Source organism: Rhipicephalus microplus, chromosome 8 (genome assembly GCF_043290135.1).
Source record: "Rhipicephalus microplus isolate Deutch F79 chromosome 8, USDA_Rmic, whole genome shotgun sequence".
Lineage (NCBI taxonomy): Eukaryota > Metazoa > Arthropoda > Arachnida > Ixodida > Ixodidae > Rhipicephalus > Rhipicephalus microplus.
Window position 1 is genome coordinate 42600301 of NC_134707.1, and position 15076 is coordinate 42615376.

General features: G+C 44.2%; 1 protein-coding gene across 1 annotated transcript in view; it reads left to right on the forward strand.

The window, feature by feature from the left end:
- Window positions 1–15076, forward strand: part of LOC142768249 (disintegrin and metalloproteinase domain-containing protein 7-like) — a 50963-nt gene that overhangs the window by 23843 nt on the left and 12044 nt on the right. Inside the window, exons 6-8 of the mRNA XM_075870200.1 lie at window positions 4370–4419; window positions 6013–6121; window positions 14618–14761. Coding sequence (XP_075726315.1) covers window positions 4370–4419; window positions 6013–6121; window positions 14618–14761 — 303 coding nt within the window. The remainder of the gene's footprint in view (window positions 1–4369; window positions 4420–6012; window positions 6122–14617; window positions 14762–15076) is intronic.

Here is a 15076-nt window from a genome sequence, read left to right on the forward strand (position 1 = left end):
ATCTTCAGATGTGTACGAACTATAAATACAGCTGTGACTAAAAAAATTAAAACAGCTCAATTTTTGCACAATTTAAAACAATTACTTTCTCAACCAGCGCGTTGGTTTCAGTGTCATGAGTAAAATTAGCAAGATTTCATCGCTCCGCCGTGATTACCAGTGGTCGCCTTTCAAAAAGTGGCTATAGACTATTTGTAGGAAGAACTTTCATTTACCCATTGGACTCGACTAACAAGTTCCGCTCGTCAAAAGTCAGTTCTTTTATTTCTGTAATTATTACAGTAATTTGTGCAGATAGAACCGGCAGCTATTCCTTTCATCTGCGGCGACATCAGCGAATCTTGAATGACGAATCGACTTCACAAAGTCATCAGTGCAGAAGTTGAACCATTAGCGGATGCAGTTGTTTTCTAAAGCGTCACCTGCGAACTCGCAGTCAGTCTTCTGATTAGGTCGGACCGATTGCGGAAAGTCATGCCAACTGACAGCGAAGTTCGTTGGGTGTCGGATAACAGAGCGTTAATCCCCGTTAACACAAAAACGAAGTGGACTCTTCAAGGACCACATACCCGTCGAGGAGCAAAGTGAACAGTATTAGAGCTGTCGTATCTGCGTCCTGCGAACAGAGATTTATCAGAAGAACTTCTCTAACGCGTCACAAGGGGTTTCGGAGCTCAATACCACTAGCATTACAGGAAAGACATGCCCGAAGCAAGACATCGACATAATAGGGTTCTAAAAAAGCCATCAATTTCCAGTATGGTCGCGATGAAGTTGCGCTACCAAAAACGTTAGTGAAGAATCATGACCGCGTTGCCATTTCTTTGAAGAAAGAAACAGTTCAACCTTGTGTAAAAAGTATGAAGTCGCACAAGAAAAACGGACATGTGGAGAAGATCGCCACTGATATACCGTCAGAAGTAATCAGCGAAAGAGGTACGATAAGAACCCCAGCTGTGTACGACGCCTCTTCGAAGGAGCAGAAAGTGCCTTACAATGTCCAACTTGAAGAGGCAGTTGAAGACAGGTACTCTTGGCGTCAGCTCTGCCTTTGACAATGCGACAACTCCAGAAGGTTTCAACTTGCCTAAACAGCTGCCGAAATACCAGCATAACGCATGCCTCAATGCAGGCGACATGCATCGGCACCGTCGTCATGGTGGCATTCATGGCACTCTCGCAGAGCTATGTGAACTGTTCTGGCCACTGAGATGGCACCCACGTGTTAAACAAGTGCGCTGTAATTATGATGCATGCATGCAATTGAGACGCATTTGTTCATCATGAACTACAACACCTTTCCAAAAGACAGTGTGTCCCGATCGAAGCTGCTTCAAGTCAGCAGTGTCCACACTGTGCCTGTGGCTGCGAGAGGAGACTACCGTGAAAGTCTTTAAACATGTGCCAGTTAGAACAGTGCACACAGTTGAAGTGCCATTTAGGCTAATGCCTCTCTGAAGGCTTTCTGTCCATTTATCGTGCAAAGTTTCACATTCTGATAAGGAAGTAAGGCTCAAGACAGATAGTCATTAACTGAAATCACCGCTATGAAAGCGCAATATTATAGGACTTCGCTTAAACTCATTCAATTAAGGGGAAAATTGTAACATTATTTGTTGCGGGGAGAATTCGTGGAATTATGACACGGACTGTAAAATGCTTCTTGCGGAGAATATAATTTTAAGTGGGGTTTGACGTCCCCAAACCACTATATGATTATGAGAGACGCTGTTGTGGAGGGCTCCGAAAATTTCAACCACCTGTGGTTCTTTAACGTGCACCCAAATCTGAGCACAAGCAACTACAGCATTTTCGCCTGCATCGAGAATGCAGCCGCCGCAGCCGGGATTCAATCCCGCGCCCTGCGGGTCAGCAGCTGAGTACCTTAGCCACTAGAACACAATGACGGGGCTGCTTGCGGAAAATATTAAGGAATGATTAGTGAAATTGTCGTGATGGGAGGATGTAGAAACTTGCGCATGAGACGGATTGAAAAGACGAAGAAGGGTAGTCGTGCAGAGGCTTGTTTGTGCTTGGAGTGTTCGAATGCACGCCATGTTGTAGACGGCACTGCACTGAGCGCCAATAAAAGCTCCACAAACATTTTTCCACAAAGACATAAAAATTTGAAGATAGAATGTCATCGCTAGAAGACGACAAAATAGGCATCTTCGGGGAACAACAAGGATGGTGGTTCGCTCTATAACAGGTGTGGGTCGCTTTCACAGAATACGGAACTGTGGTCGTGGTGACTAGGAGAAAAGGGGTGGGGAAAATAACCTTCTTGCATTGAGCTCGAAAACGCAGTGTACGTTGAAGACAGGCGAGAACCCAACGCGTAGGTTTAATTATTGTAACACTGTCCAGCCTGGTGTATATCTCCCTGAAGTAGCTAGAGCATATTTTTATTGCATTGCATTCGCAATAAAGTTTGCCAGAGATTTGTTACTTTCTTAGCTTGCATAAAATTTATGTAGAATCACAATATAAGTGCCTGTCATTTTTTCACTTCCTGAGGGCAGTATAATTTGTAATTGGTTTTCGAAATGCAAAAACAACATTGCGTGGTTAGCACTGCGTACATGAGACAGCCAGCTCTGACTACAATTAGGTTTTATATTACCCGGCCAACATTTTTCAAAAGTGGTACGGGCGCAAATAACTGAACGTACACAGAGTATGCAAGTGAAACGTCGTGACACTGAAAAAGGTTTCAAAACACTCACTATAATATATCTTGAGTGAGAAAGGTATCTTCACAACGACCGAATAGTGGACAGTAACATGTTTATGTTCAAAGCATAACTGTCTGAAACGGGCCGAGCCGGGTCGGGCCGTGCTCAATTCTTTCGGTCGCGGGCCGGGTACAGGCCGTATTTAACAACACTTGGCCGGGCTCGAGCGGAAAAAATCAGCCCGTGCAGTGCTCTAGGCAGAGGTTCTAAAGCCGTGGGTCTGTCTATCCCTTCTATACACCTGTTGTACGTGAGCACCTGGTTGTACAATGCCAGATCTAGTGTGATAGGAGCGGGCGGATGAACGAATGGGCAGACAGACAGATGGACGGATGGACAGACAGACGAATGGGTAGGTAAACGGACAGATGGACGGACGCACAGGCAGACGCTTTGCCCCATTCATCATTATTCACAACGTGGATATGCTGTGAATTTTTTTTTTGTGATGTGACTCACTACAGCTTAGAATTATGCGCAAACCTTTTGTAAGACCTGCAATTCCACACAGTGGATAAGCGCCACAGGCATTAGGTGAATAAGATTGAGAATTTAAGGGGTTATAACATTCGACAACTCACTCGATGCACAGTTCTCGTTACGTGACACCTGGTTGTTCCTTTGCTGTTCTAAAATACTTCACTACTCCCAACAGCGCGATTTCTTTCCCAGCATCAAGGTTGCCTAAAGCCACTTTGCAAAGGAGTTCCGAGCACTGGCGTGACTGAATCGCAGAATACTGGGCTCGTACGCAGGGTACCCATGTTGGAATCCGATTGTGTCCTTGGCATTTCTTCATTTGCTGAGTTTTTTTCTTTATTTCATGCGATATTGGATACGGACACCACTGGCGGCGAACACATGGCGTGCACGCGACCCATGTTGTGATCTCATAACAGCGCTCACTGCAAATCGATTTTAACATAACCCCTGCTTTGAATTGTTATGCTTACTTTGTACTACCTCACACTTTGTTAAACAGCTAAATAAACCTTGGCCTAGCGTGGGCGCTTAACATAAGCGAACGCTCACAATCACAGGTATTATGGGACAAGTGTCATTCCTAAAGGCCTTACATTCATTTTAGTCTGATACAGAAATATAGATAAAGATCGTAGCTCGTCCGCCTTACATAGCTCAGGAAGATAAGTTTGTTTGTGTACGCAATACAACAGTGCGGCTCAGGGGAGTAGCCAGGGGGTGGCACACAACCATGCTCCTGGTGTCGCTATAGTACAAGAATTAAGCAAGGCCTGCTTTGGGCACCGCCTAAATATTTTTTCAAGAACGTTTCACTTGAAACGATGAAAAAATGCGAAATGTATTGTTTTAAATAAATGACTTATACATTTTCATAAGCAAGAAGACCGAGCACGTTCAGATTTCTATTTAATTGTGGTCACAGGTGAAGGCTAAAAAAAACGCACAGCAGCAAATAAGGCTAAACATAATGCGTTACAGTACGTTTTGTATCTGTTTCTTGGTAAAGAAAAATGACACTCAGGGGACGATTCCGTTTCTACAGCACACAAACAATAAGAGCAACGACTAGTTTGGATGCATGAAATGGAATGACACAGTCAACCGGAAATGACGTTTTGCCGTAACATACACCAAAAAGACTTTTTTTTCAGGGATGAGCTAACGTACATGAAGAATGGCACGCCTTCTACTCGTGCCCAAGGTGAGCACAAAGATGAATTGTGTCTATATAGCATGTGGTGAAGTGTCAAAGATATGTATCACTCTAGGTTGATGTTCGCAGCATATATTTACTGGTTTATCATTTTACAAGTGTTAATCGCAATTGATGAATTGTTTGCGGCATTGATAATAGCTTTCAGGAAAGCTTTTGATGTAGTATTGCTTCATCAACTTCTAGATATTCTAGATGTTCCATAGCCTGCTAAGTGTTGGGAAACTTAATTACACACATAAAAACGCACTTCTTGACCCTTTTGTGCCAAAAACAGTACGAAAGTGCTTAAATGAAGGTGATAATTAAAGTCAGGGATGTGCAGACGAAAGCCTATGGTCAGGTGGTGAATTGTTTGGATACGTTTGGTTATACGTTGTAATACTTTCAAAACGTGTATGTAAACGTAAACCATTTTTGTAAACGTGTATACACCCTTGATACGGTATGTGCTTCTAAAAAAATGCTAGTTGTTTAGCAGCTTGGAGGAACATGTCTCTTTTTCTGATGATGCCATCTACTGACAATTTAATGCTTGGTATTGCAAGCAGCCATGGAGAATAGTAAACTTCAGAGCTCCAAAAGTTATTTCTTGTTAATACATGTAGATTACTGTGTATTTCTTCATGAGCTTTGCTTTTATTTCTTCGTGAAATCTCCAGTGCCAATGGGTGGTCCTTGTGTTGCGTCTGTAAGCGAAAAAAATAGCAGCATGTTTCGATTGTTCGCATGACTGGTAAGGGTGGTTGTCGAGTCTCTGCTATGACAAGGCTGCTGAAAGCCGCTCGTGGAGCACGTAGGCAGACGCGCAGTCCCCTAGCTAATAGTCTTCGAAGTCGCTCCTCTGAAGTGCGGGAAAGGCCGTGTAAGACTGCTGCAGAATATGCAACTTTTGTCGTATTAGAGCATTGTAAACAGCGAGCTTGGATGCAGCAGATCCACCGCATTATGTCCAAACGAATCTGAGGAGTATATTCACTAGCATATTCACCGCGTTGTCGAGTTTCTTTATGTGAGGTGCCCATAATAGCTGCATATAAAGTATTACTCCGAGGAACTGGTGCTGTGTCAAAGTCATTAGTAGTTCTCCTAAACTGAGATCGAAGTTTTTAACTTCTTATGAGAAAAGGGCAATTCAGCTGTTTTTGCGCGCGAGAGAATCATTCCTCTTTCTCATGAAAAGTGGTTAATATTAATTAGGCCGTCTTGCAATGCAATATAATTAACCAAACGTCCGTGCCAGATGCCCAAATGCACACATATTCTTCGTATAAAATGTATTTCAACCTATACGGCAGTGTTTCTGCTAAATCAGCCATAACACAGTTGAAAGTAAAAGGGCTGAGTACTGTTCTTTGTGGCCCTCCGTGTCTGACGTCATGTTCAGCACTGTTTCTTTCGCTCGTCTAAATGAAATTTTGCGACCTGATAAAAATTTTGAGATTCACCGCAAAGACCCACCACAAACACCTATCTCTTACAGGTTATTGTGCTGAAATAATTGCTCTGCTGTTTCGAAGTGCACTGCCAAATTTGTCGTTTAAGAAACGTACGCCATAAATAATAAATGTACGTTTTCAGGTATTGCAGCAATGGGTGGAGTTTGTACCGAGAACAGAGCTGCTGTTGGAGAAGACATTCCTAAGACATACATCGGTGTGACCACAATGGCACATGAAATTGCGCATTTGTAAGAAATTCAGAACCATCAGTTATCCACTTCTTGTATTTTATTCACTTGAGCATTGTAACTACGTGCATACTAACGTCTATTGTGCAATGAAGAAATCGGATGAACTGGATGAACTGTATAGCTAGCTTCTCAATAAAATATAATTGTGTATTAACCAGTGCATAAGAACAGTCAAGACACCGATAGTGCAATATTGTAGCTCTAAGCAAAAAAGAAGACACACAATGACAAAAACTATGAATTTTCAATAATTTCATAATGATAGACGTAACTTTTACAGCCAAACAAAATTTAATGAGAGGGAGCATGAAATGTACGCTTAGTAGAAGTGCCTAATATCGTTATTGAAATAGTATTCAGGGACATTAAGAGGAAACTTACGTCGATGTGACAGACGCCGCCGTGTTGTACCGCATAAAATTGGTGTGCTGTGGGTTGACCAACCCTCAGTTGTGATAACGATTTTAGATAAAAAAAGTATTGCACATATCACTGTTCCGAAGAACGCTTCTCAGTTATCTTTGTAACTGTAAGACATTAACAATGTAATAACCATAAAGTATTGTCTATTTCTTGACGCATTTTTTGTAATTCAAACTTTTTTGTAAGCATAACTCGTTCATCTTTGAGAAGTTAGAATTAAAGCGGCATTAACGTTCAGCGTCAGCAGCACCACAATTCGTAATAATATAGGCGATATACACTGCTAGCGTCAGATAATATTTAGGATTTAGAACAGAGAAGAATTGTAGCTCTTTGCAGGTTATCTTGCAAATGGTCACGTGATTTTGGTTCGAAAAGTTGTAGATCAGGAAGACAGGTGAGGACGTGGTAGAATCATAAATCGGGTGGCTCCGAACAGAAGACGAGTGGTGAAGTGCCTTCTCAGTGGCACTCTTTGTGAGGTTTGTTGGTGCATGTTGACGGAAAGAATGAAGGGGAGACGAAAGAAACAGAAGGCGTTCATCCAAGTCACTGTTCGTGTTCGTCTGTTTGGCGCCCTGATCCTTTCGTTAGCATTCTTTCAGCCAAGCTTCCGTGAGTACACGGTATGGAGGGAGGTTCAGTATATAGGTTTTGTGGTATCTTTGAAAATATTGCTAGGAAGTATTCGCGCGTACGTGACTTTATGTGTGAATACTTTATAAGATAGCTCCTCGAATAGCTTGGTGGGAGATCCAAGTGAATTGTTTTTGTTTTAGGTGTGCGACTGTACACTATATATATATATATATATATATATATATATATATATATATATATATATATATATATATATATATATATATATTTATATAAGGGAAAGGAGAGTATACCTATATGGACTCGTTTTTCCTTGTTTTGACACAATAATAATGAGTAATAAGATCTAACAGACAATAATGCCAAGGAATGTACAGGGGATGTTATTAGAACCAATGTAATGTAAATAAGAGGAAAGAAAAGTGGGTGAAAATTAGCTTACCGTAACTGCTCACGGCAAGTTATTTTTTCACCCACTTTTCTTTCTTATTTACATTGCATTGGTTCTAATAACTTCCACTATACATTCCTTGGCATTATGGTGCGTTCGGGCATAATTCTGCCTTGAACAACTTTCGTTTTTTCTTAAACTGTCAGAATTCCTGACTTTTTCTGAACAAGCGGAACGGAGGAGGTAACCCCAGAGATGGGGACCATCCATCCAACGAGACCGCGGGCCCAGCCGTTTGCCTAATGATGGACCGAAGGTGGGTGACCGCGTTGGCGCATCTGCGCCTTGTGATGATTCCACCGACAGCTCATCAGTGGAAGAGATGCAATCAGAAGCCGACTTCCGGACATTCAATACCCGCCGGTTGAAAAGGAAGCTTCGCAGGACGTCATCAACAGCGGAGCCACAACCGGCGCTAGACAAAAGCAAGCGATGTTTCACCATCTCATATGCACCCATCTCTATATCAGACAACCTGAACTCACTCAACAGGCAGTCATTGAATAATCCTTTCGAGCGAGCTGCACCTGCTCAAGTGAATGAAATTTCCATAAATAGCAAGAAAAACATATTGTCAGTTTATGTGACAAACAAAACCATTCTTGACAGACTAAAGGCCGTCACGCAGCTCGGAAGTATTTCAGTTCGCGCGTTCCTCGCTCACGGGAAAGGAACAACGACTGGCGTGATAAATGACGTCGACGCTGATATCACAGACGCTGACCTCCAGAATCTTGTGACGTCGACAATCAGAATCATGGCCGTACGCCGCTTCGGGTCGTCTCACTGCATCAAACTAGTATTTGATTCTGAGACTCTGCCTCCCAGCGTGAAAGTTGGATACGTGAGACATCCCGTGCACCCTTGCCACGGTACGTGAGACATCCCATGCCACGGTCTTTGCCATGTCACAAGTGCTGCAAGTTGGGACACGTCAGCGCAGAGTGCAACAGTGACACAACTTGCCAGTGGTGCGGCGGATCTCATAAGGGGGAAAACTGTGATACTGCTGTTCTATTGAAATGTCTAAACTGCTCTGGTGCACATGAAGCAACGTCGAAGGAGTGCCAAAAGATCAAAGACGAAGTTCGTGTCCTGCGGAAGATGGTCGGAGACAACTCGACACACAGAGAGGCTGTCACATCCATCCGCCCACACAGACGTCGTTCAAAATGTAGGCACCAGCGAAAGCATAGTGCACATAGAAGTGATGCATCATCATCAGCAACAGATGACCATACGTGTGCGCATTATCAGACCACTACACCCATGTTGTACGCACCACGTCCCAGGAATGCAGAAGGTGGACCAACGCCCGCGTTTCACGCCGATGCTTCAGATACTGAGTGGCCTTCGCTACCGACCGAAGCAATAAAAAAGACCACATCATTGGCTGCAACTTCAAAGAGGGCGGTAAATGATAGGCAAGACACTGAGAAGAACCAAACTATGCTGAAGCATCTACTAAAATCTATTCGTGCCATTCTCAACGAGATACACACGCGAGGTGTGAAACAGCAGTGCAGATCCTCAACGTGCTGGAAACGCTACTGCTGGCCCTTCCATAAACAATATGGCGAATTTCTTCGATGAACGTGTGCGCACCTCTGCTATAATGCAGTGGAACGCACGAGGTTTGAGAAGCCGATTGTCTGACTTTTGACAACGAATGTTTAAGTACAAATTTCTGTTGGTTGTTATATGTGAGCCGAATATGATGTCATTGTTTCGGGTTTCCGTATACGTCACTTCGTGGTCACGCGATGATCGAAATGCGAGCAAAGTAATTATATGCGTACGTCAAGATTTAACGTACGTCAGGCATGTCGTGGCTTCTCATGCTTCTAACGACTACATTTGCTATCTATATAGCACAACTGACGTTCATTATTAAACATTGGTAGATACGTTCCTCCTGGAAGCCACGGAGACTGTTCCTATCTCTTGTCTGTGCTCCAAGCTTGCCCTGAACCACATGTATTAGTTGGGGATTTTAACGCACATCATGCGATGTGGGGTTCTGCCTCAATGAACACCCACAGTAGGGACATTGCCGATTTTGTGCTCAATCATGGCCTGATGTCCATCAAAAATTGGTCCCCTAGTTACCTCCATGGTGCATCGTACAGCATATGTCTGGACGTATGTTTTGTGAGCAGAAGTCTCTTGCCTACCACCTGTAGGTTCGTAGACGTTGAAACACGTGGAAGTGACCATCTCCCTACATATATACAGCTAAAAGCATTCCGTCATTCGACTCCCCTGCCTGTGAAAAGCGTAGAATGGGCAGGATTCCAAGCTTCCGTAAATGCTCAGTGCGGGAACATCAATCTATATCTGAAATAGAAAGCCTCGTTGCATCAGTCTTAACACCGCATACGAAGCTTGTGAGTGTATCGCTACCAAGATCACAACTTGACGCACAATATGAATGCCTTCGTGCAATCCGCCGCCGGGCAGAGTGAAATACAGGACGAAATCACCATCTGACCTATCTACAGCCCGCTAAGCTCAACGACATGTATTGCAACACCTCGATAAGATCGACAGGCAATGTGGAGGTTGTTTTGTGGCTCTCTTGACCCCAGAAAACCCCTGTCTCGAATATAGCAATTTGTCCGAAGCCTTCAGAAGCCTACGCAACAGTTGTTCCCTTTGCGAGCTTTGGCTCTAAAGCAAGGTCGACCTGAAGTAGAAGTTGCAGAAGATTACTGCCCCTTACTCGTAGGTATGTCCTCTATACGGATATCACCTTCTTGTTTAGCCTCACCGCCATCCCGCAACGATCGCCTTCACTTACAATTCGCAATGCCCGAAATCTACGCTGTGTTTTCTGCGTTCTGACGGTCGTCCACACCAGGGCCTGACGGAAATACTTATTCGGCTCTATATCACCTCAGTTAGGAAGCAAGGCAGGCTCTCTTGTCGTTTTACAACTCTGCGTGGAAAACTGCGACAGTCCCAGAGAGATGAAAGTGCAGCCGCATAGTGGCTTTACTGAAATCAGGCAAGTGTTCACAAGAGTTGTCTTCTTATAGACCCATTGCCCTAGCAAGCTCCATCGGTAAGGTGATGGAACGCATGGTGCTGGCAAGATTGGAATGGCTGCTGGAGAATAATGTCGGGTTACCAGATTTCGTAAATGGCTTCCGTAGGGGTCGATCATCTACAGACGTTGTTGTAGACCTAGTTTCGTCTGTTGAAAAGGAAAGACAACGTCGGAGATTGGTAGGGGCTATTTTCCTATATATAAAGGGCACGTATGATAGCGTCCATCATGAGGCCATTCTTCACGAACTTGAAGACATCGGCGTAGGTGGCCGACTATACGCATGAATAGTGAGCTATCTCAGCGGACATACAATGTTTATGTTAATATCTGACGGCAACACGACCATGCGCCTCGTAAGCCGTTGAGTTCCGCAAGGCGCCGTCCTGAGCCCCATGCTTTTTAGCATAACACTCATTGGCCTTAAAGCTGAGCTTCCCGACGTTGTCAGAATCAGTGCGTATGCGGACGACATATGCATATGGGCATCTGGAGCAACGCGACCACAACTGCGAGCAAGGCTACAACAAGGCACATCAGTAACATCTGAGTACTTGCGCCGTCAGGACCTGGAACTTTCAACAGCAAAATGTGCTGCATTGGCATTTGCGAAGAAATGAATGTCGCGGTACCCAATCTTCACTCACGGAGCAGTGATTCCCGCGGTCAAGCACCAACGCTATTTATGGGTCGTCATTGATCGCAACCTGTCCCGGTCAAAGCATGTGACTGTGCTGCACAACAAACTAATAAGTTTTGTGTATGTTCTTCATGTTATAGCAGGACTAAGATAGGGCTCTTCAGAGAAAAGTCTTCTGCACTCATACAAGACATTATTTGTGGGCTATATACGGTACAGCTCACCTGTACTTTCCGGCATGCGGGCAACGTGCCTTCGTACTTTAGAGAGCCTTCAGGCACGAGCACTGAGAATATGCCTTGGCCTGCCACGGTGCATGTCAACCTCTGGTACTATAGAGGAGTCCTGCACCTACCCTTTTCAGGTTTACACGTTCTGTGAGCCTCTTCGAGTACTCCGTCTGCTGACCCGACATGCACAGAACCCATTGTCTTCGCTACAAGCGGACCGACCAGGCTGTACCTATTTGCGATGCCTGGATACACATAGACACATGATCCCTTCAAGCTTTGCACCTGCCGGAATTCCTGCAGTGCCTCCATAGACATTGACTAAACCGCTGGTGTGCCTTCACATACGCGGAATTTCGTATAAGTCGCGTGTTTCTTATATTGCCCCCAAGCAACGCACATGGACACATTCGGATGACCGGTACAGCGACTCTGTGCGCATTTACACTGATGGGTCCGTAACTTCGTCCGGCTCAGCTGCAGTCTTCGTGATCCCTCAACTCGGTATTTCCCGACAGTACAAATTAGATCACAGGTCATCTTCGACAGCTGCAGAACTTGTTGCTATACAGGAAGTCATAAAATTTGTGAATAACCAAGCACCGCGTGTATGGACAATTTTGTTCGATGCAAAATCAGCTCTTCAAGCTATTCATTCTTGCTCAAGAATAGGCCAATTTTGCGACTTAGCGTTAGGAATCATCCAAGAATTTGACCTAAAACACAGGAGTGGTCACTTCATTACACTCTAATGAATTCCGGGACACTGCGGCCTGGTTGGCAACGAAACAGCCGATAGCGAAGCAAGGGTGGCAGTTTCCAACGCTCCTATGTACGTCAAAGTACCGTATTCGCGAAGTGACGTCACTACATTGTTGAGATCGCTCATGCGCGAATGCGCTGCCACTTACTGGTCGCTACCAGATCACCGGAATAAGCGTCTGCGGGTAACAGGCCCCAGTATGACTTTTCCTCTTCCAGATAAAATCAGCCGAAGACATGCTAATATACTGCACCAGATTCGCCTGGGTGTCACCTTCACTCGCCACTACACCTACCTAATCGGCCGTGTGGACAGCCCGAATCGTGAGCGCTGCCAAGTGTGCGACACTTTAGCTCACATATTTTGTGACTGTGCATTATACGTGGCGCAAAGATAAATGTGAACTGCAATGTTGGCAAGCATTGGACGAACGCCATTGAGTGAAAGTAACATATTGTCAGCACTGAATGACTAAACAGTGTCGAAAACTGCTACAAAGGCTGTTTTAGATTTTATAAAAAGCACATGACAGGTGGTCGAAATTTCCGGAGCCCTCCACTACGGCGTCTCTCATAATCATATGGTGGTTTTGGGACGTTAAACCCCACATATAAATCAATCAAAAAGCACATGACTAGATACTAGACTGTATGGTAATATGCTGAGTGGCTACTGTACATACGCAACACCTCTTCTTGACCCTATCATCACCCTTCTTCCCTCTCTCCTTCCCTCTTCTCTTATCCCCTGTCTAGAGTAGCAGGCTAGAGCGAACTAGCTCAGGCTGACCTCTCTGCCTTCTAGTGAATTCTCATTCACTCACACACTCCTTGGCATTATCGACTGCTTGGTCTCATTAGCATATATAAACGGAAAGTTATTAGAACGAATGTAATGTAAATAATAAAAAAGAAAAATGGGTGAAAAAAGAAATATATATATATTTGTTCACATATTCATATATTCTTGATATCGGCCTTCCTGGCATGGCGCCACTTGGACGCGAGATGGTTGCGGGACAGCGTCCCCAGAGGTGAACCACAAGCGATAACGACACGCAAGCCGTACTTGGAATTTCGCGGTGCAGCCGTCTTTCCTCGTAGAACCCTTTGAACTTACCCGACCAACTGGCGACCTATGAAAGGCTGTTCACAGTCAAAATGGCTTAAAAAAGCGTGGTTATGTTTGTACGTCTCTGTTCGTCGGAGTGCCGCGGACCATAAGCTAAGCGACTGAAAATCGTCTGCGGGTGCATTTGCCACATTCTCCGTGGCGCCTTGATTCTCCTGTTTGCACAAGTTGGGTGCAGTGCTTTTTTTCTCGCCATAAGCTGAACTGGGCGTGCCTCTTCCACTTTTTGTGGGTTGAGAAGGAGGCGGCGTTTCACCTTCTCCTTTCGGAGGTGGGGTTGCAGATGACACTTTTCATTAGACTGTCCTGGCCTCCATTGTTTTTTTTTCTCTACAGGGAGCCTTGGGAAGGCCAGGGCATAAATTGCGAGCGCTGAGGCGCCCCTGACAAGCTCTCACAAGCTTCCATCATGCTTTCATGACGCTACCACCATCATGTAACAGGCTACTTGTAAATATTGTAGTTAAATGTTACTGGTAATAGCAGCTCCGGGCTCCTCTCCGAGACTCTGGCTGTCTCCGGTCATTTGGGCAGACCCCCAGATACATCATATGATATATATATATATATATATATATATATATCATTACTAACGCCTCATGCACTTGTAGATACACCGGGTGTTACAGGAAATGTGTGCCTTATTGTTTTAAAAAACAGAAAGGAGGCAAATATGTGCTATCGGCGGCCATTCCTTTACTGCAGATGAACTCAACTTCAGATGCGCACAAACTTTACTTACGGCAGCAATTATTGAAAGCACACTAGTTAACTTCAAACAGGGAAAACAGTCAGTTGAGCGCATAGGCGAATTCATGTCCTATCTGCTAATAGTCCATAGACACTAAAACTACAAACGGGGACAACTGGTTATCACCGCGGAACAATGAATCTCTGACCAATTAGCAGCCGATACTGAAACGAACGCACCAAACAGCGCATTTTACCAACTTTTTTTGCAAGAGCAGTGTTGTAAAGTCTGTCCTCCACAATCAGATAGCGAGCGCATTCTCAGAACGTTGAAACAGGGGAAATAAATAGCGGCTTGGTGAACGCAAGAAGCCAAGAATGAAAACAAAGTTGATCATATTGCAAATGTTTCTATTGCGATAAAAGGCGCTTCAACACGAGCAACAGACTTTTCAAGTGGTTGCCTAACTGCTGTTTCTGGCTGATTTGTTATGATGATAACCTTGTTATTTTCAGGCTAGGCAGCGACCATGATGGTTGTCCAAACGCTACGAATTGTTCTGCTGAATGGGGAAATCTAATGTCTTATACAGATCATGGTATGGTGAACAAGTCTATCCTGTCAGTGTGCACTATGGCCCAAATCCGTTTCCTGGTCAAGTAAGAGAATTCTTTTATGGCAATGTTGATATTGAATGTGCGCACTATGATACATTTTTTTTCTTTTTTTAGGCTCAGAATAATGTATAGTAATAAGTACGCAAATATAAAGAGGGAAAAACCTTGAACACAATAAAGCTTTTTTGTGGGCTTTCAGCATTCATAAATGCGGGTAAACACAAACACTAGTTATGGCGAGAGCAGGCACCACCTAGTCCTTCAATTTTTTGTCCTCTAGGAGAGCGGCACATAAAAATATATAGATGATTTCAAGGTCACAAGTGGTGTATCACAAAAGACTTCCGGTCACATCAC